This window comes from Archocentrus centrarchus, chromosome 13 (genome assembly GCF_007364275.1).
Source record: "Archocentrus centrarchus isolate MPI-CPG fArcCen1 chromosome 13, fArcCen1, whole genome shotgun sequence".
In the NCBI taxonomy this organism is placed as follows: Eukaryota; Metazoa; Chordata; class Actinopteri; order Cichliformes; family Cichlidae; genus Archocentrus; species Archocentrus centrarchus.
Genome location: NC_044358.1, coordinates 3,891,116 through 3,911,758, shown reverse-complemented (window position 1 = coordinate 3,911,758; position 20,643 = coordinate 3,891,116). Strand labels below are relative to the sequence as shown.

Sequence of the window (20,643 nt, the reverse complement as noted above, 5' to 3'; positions counted from 1 at the left end):
AAGCAGCAGAAAGTGAACGTATGGATGGATGTAGTAGTGATTTAGTGAAATGTGCAAACATACATGGAAATACAGTACAGAATACAAAAAAAGATGATTTTGTATAATTAATGAGTTTGAAAAACAGTAGATTAAGATTGTGTTTATTTGTCACATGCACAGTTATACACAGTACAATGCACAGTGAAATGTATTTTGTACCTGCAACCATATATACACACATATATAAATAAGAAGAATAAAAATAAAAATAAGTAATTCACACTATACTCTATATACTATACACTATACACACTTTTACATGGAATTATAGATTATAATATTTACATTGTGCAATAATGGTCCAGTTAGGGCTCAGAGTTGAGCAGACGGATGGCTTGTGGGTAAAATCTCTTCAACCTTTCAGTCTTAGTCCTCAGGCAGCGGTAACGCCGGCCTGATGGGAGCAGGGAGAAGAGAGAGTGTCCGGGGTGGCTGGGCTGTTTTAGGATCTTCATGGCCCTCAGCCTGCACTGCTTGGTGTAAATGTCCTGCAGGTTGGGGAGGGTGGTTCTGATGGTCCGTTCAGCTGAACGAACCACCCTTTTTAGGGCCATGAAGTCCTGCTTGGTGCAGTTTCCCATCCAGGTGGTGATGCTCCCACGCATGATGCTCTCGATGGTGCAGGTGTAAAAGTTCCTGAGCACCTTGAGTGGGAGCTTGAAGTCTCTCAGCCGCCTGAGGAGGTAGAGACGCTGTCTGGCCTTCTTCACAGTGATGTTTATGTGATGAGTCCAGGACAGGTCCTGTGAGATGGTCACTCCCAGGTATTTGAAAGTGTCCACTCTTGCCACCTCAGCACCACTGATGACAAGTGGATGGTAGTCCCTCTGCTGCTTCCTGCTGAAGTCCACGATCAGTTCCTTCGTTTTGCTGACGTTGAGCAGGAGGTGGTTCTCCTGGCACCAGTTCTCCAGGCGGGAGACCTCTCTCCTGTAGGCTGTCTCCTCATTGTGGGAGATCAGTCCCACAACAGCAGTGTTGTCAGCAAACTTGATGATGACGTTGGACTCTGACGTGGCTTCGCAGTCATGGGTGTACAGTGAGTACAGCAGAGGGCTGAGCACACAGCCCTGGGGGGGATCTGGTGTTGAGGGTGAGGGAGAATGAGGTGAGGTGACCCACTCGTACAGTATTTGGTATGATTGCATTTATTCTTCAACACAGCCAGAACGTTCTTAGGCAAACTTGCTTCTAATTAAGTAGCCTACTTTTTCCTTGAAGGATATTCCAGAGCTCTTCTTTGGATGCTCGCTGCCTTCCTGTCAACACGATCCCACACTGCTTCAGTTCTGTTGAGATTCGAGCTCCGGGGAGGCCGAGGTTTGGGTAACTTTCTTCCCTTAATAACTGAAATTAGCATTTACAACCCGCATTTTGCTTGTACTCAGGTTCTCTTTTTCAAATATTTAATATTTGTTTGATGCTCTGAAACATGCAAGCGTGAGAAATATGCAATAAACAAACTAAGCTCAGGAATGAGGCAAATACTTTTTTGACAGCACTGCAGTTTGTTGTAGTTCATTTGATTTCTGAACTAAGAATAAAAAAAAAAAAAAAGTGAGACAGCTTCTGTTTTTCCTCTTTTTAATAAAGACTGCATCGCGGTTCCATAAGAATAGAGACACACCCCGGGTGAGAGACGAGTATAACATTAAACGTGAAAACTGGAGTTGCATCATCGTGGTCTGATGGTGGGGGTCCTTCAAAATGCATTCAGATCAAGCTGGAGAGGTGCAAAAGGACAGGGTACGTACATTCAGCATTCTAGGGGTTCTACAGGATACAATGCAGACTTGGTACCCATGCTTTACCTAAAAATAGCTCATCTTCACTTATCCTCCTGAGAACAGAAGGGAAAAAAAAAAAGTATCTTTCAATTTAATCTTTTTGTTACCACTACAGAGGACATAAGGTCTCAGGAGTATATAGTTCAAAATGGTACAGAGCAAAGTTTCTGGTGGGTTTCTATCAGTTCAATTTATCCCTCTTCACTCTTTATGCAGAAAAAGGCTTTATGTGGTTCAGAGTGCCCATGACCAGGATGAGGGAAAACTGAAACCCAGACAGAGAAAAACAAAAACAAACAAAACAAAAACAGTACATCAGAAACCGGTCCAGAGACCAGCTTTATGCACATTTTTACACAGAAAAAGAAGGTATTCACACCTGTACAGAGGAGTAGGCCTGTGTCTGCTTTCACAAGAAGGCACCTCCTTTTCCATGCTGACTGGATACTACTGGCCTTAAAGCACACCTGGCAAGTGCACGTGTGTTTATATACACTCATACATACAGTACATGGACTGTGACAACTCGAGGGGGGGGAGTCAGGAGGACTGAGTGGACGGCAGGGCAGTGTAGATTGTGACAAATCCAGGTTCACAAAATGAGGGGAAATGAAATCTGGAGACATGCTCGCTCAGGAGCGCTGAACAAACATGATCTCAGTCCTGGTAAAAAGAGTTCTCTGGAAAGATTTGGAGCTGCCACAAGTTTTATTGTAGTCTTTGGCACACTCCTGCTGTGCCCAAGTAGGATTTCCTTATCAAACCCTTGGCAGACCTGAATACAAACTCATCTATCTACATATAAAGATTTGTGCTCTTTGATAAGCAGGGCGTCTGATGGAGATATCCACACCCCATCAAACTGCCAGCTCACACACACTCACTCCCCTCTTTAAAAAAAGAGGCTAAGGGAATCATCACACGCTCCACATTCAAATATATACAAGTCTGCAAACATCAAGTTTTGTTTCATTAAAAAAGAGCTACAGATTCTGACAGAACATAAAAAGCTGTAGTTAGTATAAGGAAACATTAAGGTAACTTGTCAAGTAAATATGACTGTTCGGTTTCACTCCATCAGTTTAAAGTGGACACCTGACTGTTCAGCACTGCGGGGGTGACAGATTGACCTGCTTCCACTCACACAGCCTCTGGGTTTCTTCTGAATATCTGCTGTCACCACAGTTTAGCCTCCACCCCTCCTTACTGAGTGACATGATCAACAAGTGTTTCATATTTATGCAGCCTCTGAAACTGAATTAAGATATTAGTTTGAACAGTGTTCATTTTCTCACATGCAAGACAATCAATGCACCTGGAATCCAAAGAGTTAGTGTAACACTTCCTAAAGTTGGGGGGAAATGAGAGATTGAACACAGACAGCTGTATGAACTGTAGGAAGGCTGGCTGGCTCCCAGGCCCCTAACTTATCATGCCCCGCAGACAATTATGAACTGAGGCACTCTGTATGGGAAATTCCCATGCCAGAATCAAGATGACTCCCGGTGACATCATCAGGGAATCTTGGACTCTGAAAAGCTCCCATCTGTGTCACAGAAGACACTATACAACCATTCCTGCAGACTGAGCTGTACTCAGATGAGTACATAATCAGTAAAATCAGAAATAATCACTGGGAGTCAAGGCTCAAAAAGCTGAACTGTGGCTTTTACACAACTTCCCTGGTTGTACTGCCTCATGAGAAATGTATACACCTGCTGATCATCCACACACAGCAGGGAGGGCAGGAGCAGGAGTGATTTAAAAAAAAAAAAAAAAAAAAAAAAAAACCCAGCCTTCACATTTCTGCCTTCAGAAATCTTCCTCCTCCTCCCAATCCACAATAAAGTGCATGAAATAACAAGAAAAATAAACACAAAGCAAATCACAAATTAGAGACCCCCCCCCCCCCCCCCCACAGCTGTCTGCCTGCTGTAACACTTTTATGTTAAAGTCCAGAGTTTGAATTAGATCTGTTCATTCCTTCCACTCCAATACTTGAGGTTTTCAGGGAGAATCCATGTGCATGTGAACCAATAAATAACAAAAACAACTTAAGAGTAAATAACCACTGACAGGATTGGGAAGATGATCTGTCTCTTATGGAGCTCGAGTCGTTCGAAGTCCCGTGAATCCTCTTTGTTCCGGTTAAAAACAATTCCACGATATTTTCATCTGATGGTGGTCTCCCATCACGGCATTAAAAAAGTGCACCTGAAAGTGCAAGTTTAAACGTCTACACCAAGTTTCAGCCTTTTGTTTCCGGGTCTGCTGTCATCTTTGGTTGTAAATTTATGCAGTTTTTCTGTGATGCAGCCGGTAAAACAAAGTCATGGTAAATAGAGATGAAACCTAGCAAATGAAAGGTGCTTCAACTGCTACACAAGGGAATGAGGCCTTTGTGAGAAGACTAATCAACAGTCTTAGGATGTGGTCCCTCCGTGTGATTTCATGAGGCCTTCTACTCATACAGTGTGACAGTACAGTAACACAGAGCTGAGATCCTGCGATCCACACTGGCCTTGTCTGCAGGGAACAAACAAAGCAGGAACTTGTTGACAGAAGTCATTTAAAACAAACAAACACACAACAAAACACAGACTACCATTAAGATGATCATTTTTAACCTAAATGGGATTCATAGGAAATGCTACGCTGCATCAGGGCACAACGCTGAGAAAAACATCAACTGTTTAAGAGTGAGCATGCGCTCGTGTCACACCCTGCACTCACATTTCATCACGTTTTCGATGTCCGTGGGGTCTTGCAGGATCTTGGACAGGCCATCCAGCAGCATGGAGGCCTTGCTATAGCGGTAGGCTATGTCCTCTGTTTGCTTGAACATTTCATCTAGAGCTGCTGACTGAACCTGACACACACAGACACACAATCACATCAGGCTGGCCAGCACCAACTCCGTCTGTACTCTCAGTTTGTCAGTGCAGAACATTAGAAAGTCCCAAGCGTATGTGTCAGACTCACCATCTCCACTGCATGATTGTAGACGAGCTTCTCTGCGGTGACGCTGTTGATCTCGTCCACAAAGCGCTGCTTATCAGAGAAGAAGTGGTTGAGTTTGTCGGTCAACTGCCGGCACAGGGAGATGCAGCTTTTGTAGCGCTCATTGAGACTCTTGACCACTGTGGAAATAAAGGGAGAGGCTTTACCGTTTTGTTTTGACATCTGTTTTTTTATTAATCAAATAAAGAGGAAATACTAAGGGAATAAAGACAGCTAGGTTGTGCAAAGCTGCTTCCAGTTTAGCACATAAAAGCCTGAAATGTCCTTACCCTGTTTGACGGCCGTGGAAGGATTGAGCTTGGCAGATTTAATCTGAGCTTTGGCCAGATGGAGGGAGGAAGCAAGGAGCTGAGCTGCCTTCATGTAGAGGACCAGCTGCTCCACCTGCCTGTAGGGGGCAGCACAACCATAGTTCGTAACACAAACGAAAAGCCTTTTCAACGGCTGTAACACCCCTGAACAAAGGGCCCCTGTGATTCCATGACATTAATAACTGTATTACATGAAAGTCAGACTAATTTCTTACCCCCACTCTTTGCTCAACTGGCTGATCTGGTCCACAACCACACTGTCCTGGGGAGGGTAGAGGGAGGCAGCTGACATACCAATCTCTGTCCCTCCAGCTCGAAGCGCCGCCATCTCCAGGATGCAGTCGGTAAATGAAAGCATCATCCGTAGGTGCATCAGGGTGTCTGTATGCTCACGCTGTGTAAACAAATATAAAGATTACAATGAAATTCTGGAGAAGAGAGAAAGAAAAAAGAATCAACTGTTTCCAGTAAGGACAAACAAAAACACACGCACGCACGCACACACACTTCTCACCTCCATTAGAGTCTCCTCAGGAAGCTCTGGGGCTTCAAAGGTGATGAATCCCTCCAGGCTGGGAGGAGAGGTCCCATAGGGGACATAACGCAGGCTACTGGGTGCCCCCTCTGCCCCACAAACAACATGCCCACCTCCATAACCTCCTGGAGGAGAGGAGCCTATGGCCATGCCTGGAGGAGAGCCAACATAGACCCGACCACTGATGGAGCACAGAGAGCCAGCTGAACTGTTGGAGCCCACTGAGAGGACAGGGAGGGGAGAGCGTGACATGAATACTAATGATAAATATTTTAAGCTTTCTTCCAAACAGTAGAAGGATGCAAGCTCAGCTCAGCTCAGGTGGGGGTTCCCTCACCTGAAGTGGTGCGTGATCGGGTGCCCAGGTGGCTGCAGGTAGGAGGAGTGCTGCTCTTGGGCGGTGAACCCACAGTGAACAGGACTGTACGAGGACTCGCTGACCCACCCTGTGCTAGCCCGGTCGGCCCTGCAGGGGCTTTGGGGAGGAGGAAATGTACTTATTATTTCTGTCACACAATGAACGCCGCTGAGTACAATTTTAGACCACGTATGCAGTCAGTGTTCTTATAGTTTAAATTAGGCACAGTGTTAGTAATTCCATACAAACAGAGTGTTTTGTACTCATACCTGTGTCCATGGGTCGCTCAGTATTCAGGCTGTCACTGCTGCCCTGATAGGGCTGGCCACCCAGAGGGATTCTGACTGGATGGTCAGACAGACGACCTGTACTTACAGACCTGCGAGGAAACCCCAGATAACGTTAGCACAGTCCAACAGTAGACAAACTGACATCACATGATGGAACAGAGGTAAACAACATCACCCTTTCAGAGTTAAATCATTCTTAACATGTTTAATGTTAAAGCGTGATGAAGGGGCAGATGCACCAAGTTGCATTTCCAGGAGCTCTTATGTTCAGTTAAAAGTGTCACATTTAACTGAGTCGGGTTAAAGATCATCACTGCACAAATACACTAATCAAATGTTAATTTAAAACACATCAGAATAGCATGTTCCCTGCTGTAGGTGGTCTGATGACTGTACTAACCCTGCCTATTTGTGGATTTATCAGTCCATACCTGCCAAATGTTCTGCTGGCCTCAGGAGCAGCAGGCCGCCCGGCGAGGAAAGGGCTGCTGTGGTGTCCACAGACATCTCGAGCATCAGCTAGCGTCCTGGTGGCCTGGGGGCTGTCTGCTAGTGCCATCAAGTTACAGGAGGCTTGTGTTTTGGGGATCTTGAACGGTGCTGAAATGGTCTGAGGGGAATAATAAGCCAAATTTTAACAGCTAATATTTTTGAAGATTTGGTGTTACCATATGCATACTTCTTGATTCAAGTACACTCACCTTTGTTGGGGAACCAATGATTGTGGGCAGTGGGCACTTTTGAAGCCAGTCAGACGTGCGAGGGGAGGAGCCGAGCAGCTTGGTGGGGGACGAGCCGAGGGTGGCAGGACGGCCAAACTGTGGGGAGTGACTGCAGGAGGAGGAAGGCTGCACAGGGTCGGACAGCTGCTTGTGAAGCTTCTGCCTGGTCTGATAAACTTCAGTCAGAGTGGGGGCGCTCTGAAGCCTAGCCCCCAGAAGCTGAGAGGATGGGATGGGGGAACCTAAAGAAGTTGGACACAGTAGATTAGAATGCAAGTTAATAGCCATCCATAAAGTAAACTGCCATGTACTCCAGACACTGTGCTGGTCATAAAATCTGATTATTTGTGGGATGCTCCACACAGGAGACTAAGTACTACTGTCTGATTCATCATTCGGGACAGTGCACGGTCAGCTTCCCTCTTGGTCACCATGCCAGCAAACCCCTTGGCACAAAGTGAATAAGGCATATGATGTCTGCGGCGTTAATATAACAATAGCATCAGACTGATAATGGCCTGGAGTCATGGTGACTCACACACTGACAAAATAAAGTCATGACACAAGAGAGAGAATCAGAACTCAGCAATTGTTGCTAATTCTACTTCTTTTTAATGCCAAGTACATCATCATCATCATCATCATCATCATCATCATCAGTGAATGGACTATAAACTAAGCTCCTCTCTTTTTTCTGTCTATATTGTCCCCACAGCACCGTTTAAGGTGACTGTTTTCCTAGTGAACAAGCTGATACAGAAGTGTGATAACGCAGCAAACAGGCGTGTCAACCTGTGAACTGACCTCCTGAGGAGCTGCGGCTGCGGGGCTCTTGGTTCTGCAGGTGACAGCAGCAGTGACCCAGCTGTTCAGGGATGGTGCCCACTGCAAACAAAAATTGTTTTTTGACAAGGGACTCTGGATAGCTCCATTTCATGTCTGGAAGCTGCCACTAAAAGGCTCGTGCTCTTAGAAAAATGTGCAGATTCATCCTTACCAAGAGGTGAGGGGGAGTAGGGCCGGGAGCTGCCAGTGGAGAGGCGGCGGCCCACTGTCTGAGGAACGTCTGCAGGGCTTGGTGATCCTGAGCCTACCCTTGGAAAGCCCATTGGACTGGTGTTAGATCTCCTCACTGTGCCAGATCTATAAAACACACAAGCATACACTAAGTAGACATGTAGTAACAGTCTAAGTTTGTAGACCTCAATAAAAAATAAATACAATTGTTGGCTTCATCAACTACATTCTAGTGTTTCAGCCTCCCTTTGGCTCATTTCGTCTGGTTTTGGCAGTTTGTAAATATTTGTTTGGCTGCTGAGACAAATCATCACAGCTGAAAATACACAGGTTTGAGTCAGACGCAAAGCATGCATGAGTGTATCTGCAGTGCAGTCTGCTCATTTAAGCTAATCATTAATATCACCATCAGCATCCTCATTGCATATGTATTCCAAAACTTTTGCAGGTAATTGCAATTGCATTTGTTAACGCTTGATGTGCTTAATGATACACCCCAAATTATCCAATATCCTTGACAAACGTGGAGATTGTCTGTAGGTGGTACAGCGTAAGGTTTCCTGGTGCATTTACAGCCAAAAACCTCAGCTGAAACTGATTCCATACAATCCAATCAGCGAAGTGCAAAGGCTTAAACAAAAATAGTTTAAGTATTAGTACTTTACATTTTGATGTGTATATTAAAAACAATTCATATCATCTAACTCTCATCCTTCCATTATGTGGTAATGCTTCATCCCACGCTTGATGTGAAAGTTAAAATTACAGGTTGACTGGCCTGCGATTCAAATCTAAAAAAGGAATACTTTGCATTCACTTACATGTATCATGCTGCTGTGATTTAACAAAATCTTCTTGGTGAATCGAAATGCAAGAAAAATGTTCACCATCTTCTTATTCCCAGCTTAATATTAGCATTTGTATGCATTGTTCTGCTGGTAAAATGGAGGAAAATGAATCCACACAGTATATAAGGATGTTGTGATGTTGCTCCCTGCAGTGAGAACAATGACTAATAGTTTAGCGGGACGATTACAGTCTTAATCCTCCCAAAACACACCGACTTAGCAGGAAGGTGCATCAGCCCCACCCTGTCAAAGCACAGACAGCACTTCTCCTTTAGTTTCCATGAACCAAGACCTGCCTTAAGATTTGGATTTGCTTAATGTTTCTGACACAGCAGCTCGCTCAGAGCACCACAGGAGGAATTTAGTTGGCAAAGCAAGTAAACCACCAGACGAACGGAACAAGCAGCTCCATAGAACCTCTAATAATGAACCCATTAGCAACATATTAGTTATTTAAAGCCTGCGGTACCTGTGATGTTGCCCTTTATAGACAAGAGGCTGTAAATAAGAAAGAAAAAGCTACTTTTAAAAAAAGCTCCATTATTCACAAGGGGTCGCCACAGTGTGTCACTCAACATGTTTAATTTGGTAGATTTTCATGCTTGATACACTTCCTGAAACAAGCCCCCAAGGTTGCATCTCCTCCCCCCACTACACTATAACAAAACTAGTTCCCCCCCTGAAACAAGGTGTTGTTCCTTCTCTGCTCCTCGCTGGTGTGCTTTGTCTTCACATAAAACTCTCAAAACCCCCCCAGCAGCAGGTTGGGAGGACATACACTCAAGCAGGCACTTGGTTGATGTAATTTCAGTGAAACCTCATGGCTGATGAAATAACAGCCCGAGTTTTCAGAACGTAACTTGATGATTTATTTGTGGTGAGTTAAACATTCCATTCCAGCTGGTTCATCGCTAATCAGTAAGTTATGCAAAGTTAATTGAGCAATCCTAGCAGAGTCCTTACCTGGGGGAGCTGTAGAGCGTGGTGTTCGGGCTGCTGGACAGGTTCTGCTTGATGCGCTGATAGTTGCGGACCTGTGTGGGAACTGGGATGGGGGTGGTCTCAGCCCGTGGGGACACCATAGGTGTCTGTCCTGGGATGGGCTGTGGCTGCCTGAAGGGGAAGAATTGAGAAAGGAGTGCTGTTAGCCAATGTGTTTGAGGGTGTTGCGTCCGTATTTGCAGGAAGCTGTCAGGGGTTTCAATTGTCATGGTAACTCCAAAAGAGTACAGCTTGTTTAAAAAAGAAGAAAATAAAGCAGGTCCGCTTCGACAGCCTCGACTTCTTTGTTTACTCTCATGTGGAGGCAGGCTGGGGAACTTGTGTTTTTAGCCTGGCTGATCGTAGGGGCCGAGTCAGTGGTGGGGAAAAAAAGTGGGGGCCGGGCTTCCATGTAAACACAGGCAAGACCAATCAGCTTCAAACTTGATGCTGCTTGGGGCAGGGCTAAAAGTAGGAGCAGCCAATAGCACGTGAGAGGCGGGTCCACTGGTGTGCAGGCACGAGGAGAAGTGTATTCAGATTATTTTATTATTCCAGACAACACAAAATGCTTGGAGCATTACGTAATGACACCTACAGTGGGCCTTTACAAAGATAGAGACTGTTTGGGGGGGGGGGGGGGGTGGGTTAGGGTTAGGGTTAGGGGGGGGGGGGGTGATACCAGTTAGAAACTGATTATGCAATAATGGAAGCCTGGGAGGGTCTATAAGGGAGGACACGTGAGGCACAGACTAGTCCAGACAAAGAACCACAGGCCAGTTTGCTCTGTAGATATAAACACATGCAGGAGTTGCCCCTACATCTGACGCAATAAGCAAAGTGGGAGCTTTCCATGCTCTCCAAGCTGCTAAAAGTTTTATTGCCAATTCTTAATATGGAGAAAGGTATTGTGCACTGCTGTTACTTGCTTAAAAAGAAAGAACATTTGTAGGTCAGTAAATAACTTTCTTTTTAAAAGGACAAGAGAAGAAATACAGACTGTATCTGCAAATCAGCTGCCTCTCCTCTGACCTGGTTTTTAAACCAAGCAACCCAGTAGAGGGGGCTGGGATAAAAACAGCCTCTAAAAACTCTCCTCATCCATCACAATCACTTGCTTTGTCTCGGTTATGCCTTGCTTTCTTTGCAGTGACAATGTCTCTACAGGCTCCTCTCACCATCCCTCGAGTCCACACTCCCTTCCTGTGCCACCTTTTATCCTTTCTCTGGACTCCAATTTGGACACAAAGAACAAGATAAATACGACTGATTTAGAAGCTCCTGGAGAGTGTGGCCACTGTTTCTAGGGACAACTCCTGCAATGAAGAGAACATTGGTTCTTCCTGTGTGCCAGTGATTAACTAATTTATGTAAGCACTGAAGACTTATTGTTATGGCAAAAACAAGCAAATAGAGGGAGGAGGTAAAGCTGGAAGCATGGAGGGTTGGGGGGGGGATAAGACAGAACAGATGAAATAGAGCGAGTGCAAGCAAAAAGGGAACAGAGAGAAGAGAACTGTTGGCTTGGGGCTGGTTAAAGTAGAGAGATGGAAGAAGTGCAAAGCAGTGGGGGAAGGACGGAGGCATGAGCAGGAACAAAGGGTGACAGAGAGCAAACAAGTTTATGCAAAACACTAAGCAAGATGTACTCAATGCTCACATTTACCCTTTAACTTTGGGGTCTATTTTTTATTTTATTTATTTATTTTTTAAATCAAGAATCAAACTTATTTTAGTACTAAAATCTAACCATCTGTTCATCTATTCCGACAGGGCTGAGTAAGTGCCGACTTTGGGGTCGTTTGCATTAACAGCTCTTGGTTAACTCTTTAATACTGAACTTGTTGCTGGCGACAGAACGTACTGCAAAAGTGCCGCCGTTCGCCGACTTCCAGTAAAAGTTACCGTAATAACCCTATGTTGGATTTGTGAATTTTTCCAATAGGCCAAACGGTCGCGTAATTACGGTAATTCAAAGTATGTTTGATCTGACGTCTCAGCGGTGACACGCTCCGTGTTAACCTGCTGTTCACGGCAAGTAAGGGCTGGTAACAGAGGGGTGTTAGAGGGGTAAAATCTGTCCTCAGCGTTTTCCCCAGAATGGCTGCTGCCTGCACAGCTATATATTTATTTAACAGGCACAATCTCAGTTCAGAGGCGCTTTTGACACAGCAAAACTGATGGCTGGACATCCTCCTTCAGGGTTTTCTGGCAGAGAGCAAAACTCATAAAGGATGCAAACCTTCCCAAAAGTTCAACTTTTGTCTCAGAATATTTTCCAAAAGTCTTCATCAGCTTTTTGTTTTTTCTGGCAAATGTGAGACGAGCCTTTGTGTTCTTTTTGGTCAGCAGTGATTTTCGCCTTGAAACTCTCCCATGGATGCAATTTTTGCCCAGACTCTTTCTCACTGTTCAATCATGAACACCGACATTAACTGAGGCAAGTGAGGCCTGCAGTTCTGTAGATGTTGTTCTGGGTTCTTCTGTGACCTCCTGGATGAGTAACCGATGAGCTCGGAGTAGTTTTAGACCACCCACTCCTGGCAAGCTTCACCACTCTTCCAAATTTTCTGGCTCTCATCGTGGTTCACCGAAGTCCCAAAGCCTTATAAATTGCTTTGTAACCCTTTCCGTACTAATAGATGTCACTGACTGATTCTCATCTTTAGATCATCGTGTGTTGCTTTTTGAGATCTTTTAGCCTGCATCACCTTGTCAGACAGGTTCTATTTGATTTCATGATTCAACAGGTGTGGCAGTAATCAGGCCTGGGTGTGTCTACTGAATACTTCTAGGAGTATTTTTAACTTAGAGATGTCATTTAGCACTCACACCACTCATCAACTATCCTCTTTTGAAAACAGTAACTTAGTGACGATATCTGTAAATCGCAGCTGAAAAACACGAGTTACATTCTAATAAGAGGATTAAACAGACATTTGGTGTCCTTCAGTGTTGTTGTTATTCTCAGAGATTCTCATGGAAACACAGACTGACTTCATATGAACTGACTTCAATGACTTCATCCCAATAACCAAGTTTTGTTTCTTTAGCACATGAAACACAATGTAATCCAATACAACATAAATGGGCAAAATATTAGAAACACTTGTGCGTCATGCAGCATCACTGCTAAAACATGTTCATGAAGTGGCTGGTGTGTGGATCTTTTATTAATCTGCCCTGTTGTGTTCCAGTGAATTGCCCCTGCTTTAAGTAATATCTGTTAAATAGTGACCAGCTGGTTTATAATATTTAGCCTTGTTAAAAATAGAATCACACATATTCAGTAGCGTCACGTTGCTGGATTGTAAAGAGACTTGCAAGCAGCAAGAAAAATGCTAGCTTATCCTTTTATTTCTGAAAGGGGGGGGGGGGGGAGAAAGAACAAAAAAGCAAGACTTCACAGAAGCTTAAATGAAATTAATTTAGGCAACATACTGAAGGCCACTGTCAATGATTGTATGTGTGTAAGTTATAGTTAAAGCGCTGTATTTATTCCACAAAAGCACTGTTCATGTGCGCTAAAAAGAAAAAAAAAATGGATACACAGTCAGTCTGTTTGTGCAGGAGAGGCTTGGAGTGTATGTGAATAAATTCTAACCCACATAGCCCCTCTGTAGGTCTGCTGCTGCTTTTAGCACAGCACCACCGTGTTGTTTGGCTCAGCATCTTATTTGTAACTGACTAATCATGAAAATCTGGAGGTGGGTTTGAGTACTCAGATAAGACATATGGTCAGCATTTAAGTGATATCTGGCACAAAGCTGAAAGCAGGCTGTTTGTCTGCTGTTCACGGAAATAGTGACACGAAGAAACAAAGTAAGCCTTGGTGACACAAAAACACTCTGAAAATAGATAACATGACCTTTCACACAAGCTCAAGGCTTCGCGTGAAATAGAATCTGACTCATCATGAAACGCTTCTATTGTACCGACAGCATCGAGTTCATATCCTATGAACTGTGTCTGGTGAGTTAGTGACGCTGGGCTACATTTAAAGTATCTCCAGTGTTCACTGAGGTAACAACTTGTTTCAAAACATTTTTTAATAATCACACTCAACAGCTGCTGTTAAAATGGATGTTTTGACAATACAAATACATACTACTAAAAAAAAAAAAAGCAAAAACAAAAACAGGATGAAACACTGACTCATACCTGACAGATGTAGCTGTGGAGTTTCAATCCTACTTCTATTCACCTTAACGTGCACACCGCACCGACAGTTCCCTCACAACAGCACAAACCCAACGCCTCTATTATATGCAACTCTTCCACATCAGGGGCTTATTATAATAGAAACACTTGTCATGTAAATAAAGTGAGGCAGTGATTGGCACAAGTCGACAAACAGCGGTGGACAGTGACAGTGAAAGCTGAAGCTGCAGGTGTGCAGTCACACCTGCAGCTCTCTGTGACTCCTCTTTCATGTTTCATTACTCTGCAATATTTCAAACTGATCAAACCATTTGTTTGGCCATAGTCTTCCTCTGGAAACATGCTTTTGATGAACAACTGCTAGTTCTGCTTTTTAGACTATGTGCACACAACGCACAACAAATACAGTCAAAGGGAAATGCAGTGTATTTGTGTTATAGAAGTTATTTATATTCTAGGCAGCAAGTAGGAAATATTTAGTTTGCATTAGTGGTCACTTACTATAGGATTTGTTCTGGGGATGTTGGTACAGAAACCCGATGATATCAGTGCTTAAATAAATACTGCAAAACCTTGTTTAGTGTAAAACAGGCCAAATCACCATCTTATAAAACAATGTCAGTTTTGGTGAACTTTCAACAGAAAAGCTAAACTGAACCTGCTATGTTCTTAAATCATTTCCTGTCATATATACTCTCATATCGCACATGGTTAAAGTAATCCTTTGAGGTAGGAGATGTCAGAAAATGAATATTAAAGTACAATATACTATAGAAAGTGATGTACACAATTACGTAAGTGGTAACTGGAAAGGGTAAGTTGAACTAATCCCAGTGAGTCAAATCCAAGACTAACTGCTCACCAAATCAGTCCTCTCTGTAGAACTGCATGTTTTGCTGATCGTTTGGTTGGTTAGGGTAAGGGGTCATAGTTGAACCTGACTTAAGCAGAATGTGTTGCACAGCCCTGTACTCACCCTCCACACATGAGAAACTCGCTGGATGGCCGACGATTTGGTCCCATTGGTTGGTCATCTGAGGAGGAAGAAGACAACGATGACGGTCAAACCGCCTGTTCTGATGTACAAGTCAGCAGTTATTAGTTGTTTAAGTGACACCTCAGCCAGCTTTCACCACAGTGTATGCACGGTCTCCTGCTTCATTGGTTGGGGGTGGGGGGTGGTGGCTAGCAGGTGGATGTGTGTTCCAGCAGGTGCAGAGCACAATTGTTAAGAGTGTGTCTGTTGTTTGTGGCCTGCTGTCTACTACTACAGCCTGAAATGGTTAGCAGATGTCTTATTTACTGCCTCCAGGTTTGGTGTACTGATAGATCACAAATGATTAGACAACATGATTTCATGCAGGTTCTTCATTTACTGGAAATCGTACGTGTTCCCAGACAGCGCAGCGCTGCATGTATGCACAGTAATATGCTAAACCTTTAGGAATGGCCAATATTAACACAGATTGCATGAAAATTTCCTCCACACACAGTGTTGGTTTGATTTGTTAAACACAATGTTGTTGTGATAGAGGCGAGCGGTTCCAGCGAGCACTGATAAATTACCGACAATCATTTCATAATGTGGGTTTTGGAGAACATTTAACATAAAATTATTTGGTCATTTTTTACAGGTCTGGATCTACCAGGTACTGCAGCTAAAGGGAAATCACATTATTATTGTGGTTTGAAACCTAAAATGATGTCCAGTAGATTTTTAAGTTGTGTAAGGATTTTTTTTTTTTATTAATAAAAGGGAAAGAAATATCAACTGTGTTGGTGTTACACTGTAGGCAAGAAGAAACAATGTGGCAAGGCATGGTTAGTGCTAACTACAGCTACATGAGAATCCACGCAAAACAAGGGGATACTTATGAAACTAAATTAGCTCAAATAAAACTTCTGGCTTCTGACTACAAAGTAAATTCATTTTGTGATACTCAATGTTAACAGGAATGAAATATATGTACAGTAGCAGTCAGAAGTTTGGACACACACACACACACACACACACGTTCATATGAATGGGTGAGTGTGTCCAAACATTTCTCTAATGCTGTAAGTTTTGCCTTGTAGCACAGGTCAGCCATCCCCATAAAAGCAGTGATCTGTCAGGAAGTCTCATGCTGCACTGAGCTCAAACGTAAAGCACATTATTCACACTAGTTGAGTTGCTGGAATCCACTTAGAACATTTCACCACCTACAGATATTTCATGGCAGTCCTTCCAGTTGATCTCATGGATCAGTGAGTCTAGCCTGCGCACAGATTTTTTTTTTTTTTCAAAAATAAAAATAAATAAAAATGCTAGATTAGGTGCTTTATAGGAGAATTTTGCAACAGCAAAGATTGTGGTGAACGTATAACTTTGAGGGGGGAAGAAAAAACAAAAAAAAAAGCTTTTAAAACATTTTTCTTGGGCAAAGTCAGCAAACTTTAGCAGTTTTTATTGTTACTATGAGTTTAGATTTCATGAGCAGAGTTTACATGTTCCATTCACCATTAAAAGTGATTTTATACAACACTTCACCATACTCCCCAAATAGGTGCCCATATGTGTTATATTATGGCTGCTGTGTGACTTAATTCATCAAGGACACCAGTATGAGTCATCAATTTAAGCTAGTTATATTCTTAATATTGCATTTGTTTAGATTGTTTAGCATTTGGTCTGAACACACCAAGTATTAGTTAATCTTGGGGGGGGGGGGGGGGGGGGGGGGTGTTAGAGGGGTAAATATGGACGTGTGTTTGGCACTTACAGCTGTCAGTAGAGATGTGAGGTACCAGGACAAAGTCGTCAGTGTCACAGGAAGAGTTCTTGCTGCTGGTGCTTCCTGCAGACTCTTTGGACAGCTGCAGGAAGTTGGGCGGGCCAAGTGGAGGGGATGACAGACCATCTTCTGCTAGAGTCTGCATGTCTGGGAGCGACTGTTCACAGAGAGAGAGAGAAGGGGAGAGAGTGTGTGAGAGAAGAGGGGAAAACAAACAAAAAACAAAAAAAAAGGATGTTGCAGTGGGGCTCCTGAATGATGCCACGGAGGCCTCCAGGCAGGGCAGTGCTGACTGTCAAACTAATGTAGTTACATTGTTACAGTGAACACAGAAATCCTGGGAAAGGTCTTCCTCTCCATTCCTGCTGCTGCAGCAACATGAAGAGATTGTTATAACTAGCAGAGGATGCGACTGCAGCAGCACTCACACTAGCAGTATTCATAGAAGTGATCGGGCAAGATCACAAAGAGCACATGAAGAGCTAAAAACAAGCCTAAGATTTTTACATCCGTTTGTTTTCCATTTTTGTACTCAAGGTTTAAATATTCAGGTGCCATTTTTAATAGAAGCAGTAAACAAGCACAACAGGAGCATAGGACCAGGGAGGCATGGCTAATGTTTTATTAAATTAGTTGCAGTGTAAATGTAATCCCCTCTGAATGAGGATTTATAAAACATCAAACTCACAGGAGGAGAGCTGTAGCGGATACATGGGGAGCTGCCACAGGAGCTGTCTGTCACAGCATTGGAGGTGCTGGGGACAGGCACTGGACACGCTGAGGGGGGGAAACTCATACTTAATCATGGTTTCAAGTTCATAAGATGTGGTTATGCTTAAAGAATCTGACCATTGTACTTACATTTTTTAATGGTGGATGATGACTCCAAGAAAGGATGGCTGAAAAAAGTGTCTTGAGAGAGAGAGCGAGAGACAGAGATACAATAAGATGTAATTTATCCCAAACATTGTGAAATTCTTGCATTATAGCAGCCAAAAAAGAAAACAATCTATAACAAAACAAAGCAGCTCAATAAAATTAGCAAAACTAAAAAGCTCAGTGAGGTAAGAATTGTTCCATCTATTCATTTTCTTTTGCCATCCAGTTTAGGGTCGCAGTGAGGCTGGAGCCTATCCCAGCTGTCATGGGCCAAGAAACAGTACACACTGGACAGGTCACCAATCTCCCACAGAGAGACCGACAACCATTCAGACCTACAGCCAATTAAGAATTACCAATTATGTATGTCACATGCATAATTTTGGACTGTGAGAGGAAGCCAGCATACCCAGAAAGAACCCATCCAGACACGGTAAGAAGATACAAACTCCACACAAAGGCTCAAGCCAGCTGGTGGATTCAAACCCAGGACCTTATTTGCTGTGAGGCAGTGGTGCTAATCTCCACACCACTGTGCCACCTTAATTAAGCTTTGCAGACAAATAAGAGGTTTATGCACCAAGGCCTTATTCCAGGAAGCACATTTAGCTAACCTTGAGATGAGGGAAGCTCAGTTTTCTGTCCCAGAAAGAGTTCATTTTAAAACGTAACCTGCGTTCTTTGCTTTGCTGGAACAAACCTGGTAGGACATCTTCAGCTGACTCCCCCCTACCCCCCCCCTCCACCTGAGCCAGAACAAAGCTCAGAGAGGAGTGAATTAATCTGCAGAAGTTTACATTTTTACAAAACACTGAAATCCCAGTCAGATGTTAGTTTACCGTTTTTTTTGTACTTAGTCATTACTTGTCAAAACATAAGGATGGAAACAGCAATTACACTGTGGATTTATTATGAGCTCAGAATAACATCTATAGTCTCCATCTTTCTTTGACTCTGTGGACAGTAATGGAGCTGTCAGACTGTCAGTCAGTGCCTCTGAAACACTACAACACTCGTCTGTATAAAGCTTTGGACACACAACCCACCGGGATGATCAATCATTTGTCGCGTTGTAATTGATCACACTGATGGGAAAATGTCCATCACAGTTGGATTTTTGGAGAATATGTCAAATTACTAAAACTGAACTAAATGTATTTTAAAATGACTTTTTAAATGCAGCTGCAGACACTCAGAGTTTGAGATTCAGTCACTAAATTATGTCAATCAACATTTTGAAAGGTCGTGTCTCAATCTCAACATAGCAAGATAATTATAAACGGTTACACTGGCAAACATTAAGTAGTTTTTTTTTCCCCTGTAAATCTCAAAAATGTAGTTCACCTTACAAATACTGAAAAAAATTAAATGGTCAAAATGTTGGAAAAAGTTTATTTAATAAACTGACTTGAGGACAGATCTGTGTACTGGTGTCTCAGTAACTAACATAAGTAAGGCCTAAACTTAGCTTCAGTTTCTCCTACACTTTGATCTGGTCGGGTTACAGCTGAATAATTTAAATTTAAATATCAAATATAAATTCCAGCTTCATCTAATAAAAATTCAAGTTGGGTAACTTATAACAAGCTAATTAAAATGACACCTGTCTCCCTTCCGTCACAGTCCAGTTCATATTCATGGGTCCACCAAATTAAAATAAAGGCTCTGCTCTTTATTTACCCGTTGCTGTGGTGAATCCTGGTATCAGAGGTCCTCTGATGATGCTTTTCTTTGTAAACTTATGCACGCATGTAAACTCAGAGTTGATTGAACTGACTCTGACAGCCTTTCTGGAACCGAAAACTCAGAGTTGCTGATCTCAGCATTAATCAACCCAGAGTTTATTTTTAAAGTTAGTTAAAAATGCTTCCTTGAAAAGGTGCCTGACCCAAGTGCATCTCCTAAAAGCCTCACTCCATTCACTGTACCTGAATGAAGGATGTGAATAAAGCTCGTAATAAAGTACTTGGGTATGATATTAAGAGATGAATTTGAGACAAAAGATCAACATCTAAGCTTTTATTTCCAGATATTTACATCTGGATCTGATAGACCATTCAGGAGATGGCACCTTTTGTCTGAACCCACAAATTTTTGTTGTGAGCAAAAGTATTGGAAAATGTGACCGGCAGGTGTGTCCTGTTGATTATTCAATAAATAGTGATGAATGTCTACACTCAGTTCCAGATTTGGATGTGCATTTATAGTTAGAGGAATAACCAACATGGAAACCAGAGAGCTGTCTGTGGGTGAAGAACAAGCAACTGTGAAGATGAGAGAAGATGGAAAAACAATCAGAGCCATTTCACAAACATTGGCCACCGTCAGTACATCCGTTTGGGACGTCCTGAAGAAGAAAGTCATCACAGGTGTACTAAGTAACAGATGTTAAACAGGTAGATTGAGGAAAACAGCAGTTGACGACAGAAAGATTTTAAGTGCTGTAAAGAAAGACCCTAAAACAACTGTTAGTGACATCAGCAACAACCTCCAGAAGGCAGGAGTGAAGGTATCACAACCTACTGTTCACAGAATTAACGAAAGGACAGAGGCTTCACCTGAAGATGCAAACCACTAATTGGCGAGAACAACAGGAAGGCCAGGCTGAAATTTGCCATGAAGTACAGAGACAAGCCTCTGAAATTCTGGGACAAAGTTTAATGGACGGATGAGACAAAGATGAACCTTTACCAATGTGATAGAAAAGCTAAAGTTTGGAGAAAGAGGATCTGCTCATGATCCCAAACATACAAAGCCCATCTGTGTGAAACACAGTGGTGGTAATGTCATGGATTGGGCTTGCATGGCTTCTTCTGAGCTGGGCTCAATCTTCACTGATGTCACGCATGATGGCAGCAGTACAGTGAACTCAGAAGTACGCAGAAACATTTAGTCAATTTAAAGAAAGATACCAAAC

The 20,643-nt window shown here is 43.0% G+C and overlaps 1 protein-coding gene across 1 annotated transcript in view; it reads right to left on the bottom strand.

Moving 5' to 3' along the window:
• Positions 1-1,609: 1,609 nt before the first annotated feature.
• ulk2 (unc-51 like autophagy activating kinase 2) overlaps positions 1,610-20,643 on the bottom strand; it is a 47,693-nt gene continuing 28,659 nt past the window's right edge. The window contains exons 11-27 of the mRNA XM_030743851.1: positions 17,709-17,759; positions 17,536-17,624; positions 16,836-17,004; positions 15,050-15,107; positions 9,895-10,044; positions 8,064-8,209; positions 7,871-7,951; positions 7,046-7,308; positions 6,776-6,954; positions 6,324-6,433; positions 6,034-6,171; positions 5,676-5,917; positions 5,377-5,555; positions 5,120-5,238; positions 4,812-4,969; positions 4,563-4,698; positions 1,610-4,355 (exon numbers count right to left, since the gene is read on the bottom strand). Coding sequence (XP_030599711.1) covers positions 4,291-4,355; positions 4,563-4,698; positions 4,812-4,969; positions 5,120-5,238; positions 5,377-5,555; positions 5,676-5,917; positions 6,034-6,171; positions 6,324-6,433; positions 6,776-6,954; positions 7,046-7,308; positions 7,871-7,951; positions 8,064-8,209; positions 9,895-10,044; positions 15,050-15,107; positions 16,836-17,004; positions 17,536-17,624; positions 17,709-17,759 — 2,333 coding nt within the window. The 3' untranslated portion in view covers positions 1,610-4,290. The remainder of the gene's footprint in view (positions 4,356-4,562; positions 4,699-4,811; positions 4,970-5,119; positions 5,239-5,376; positions 5,556-5,675; positions 5,918-6,033; positions 6,172-6,323; positions 6,434-6,775; positions 6,955-7,045; positions 7,309-7,870; positions 7,952-8,063; positions 8,210-9,894; positions 10,045-15,049; positions 15,108-16,835; positions 17,005-17,535; positions 17,625-17,708; positions 17,760-20,643) is intronic.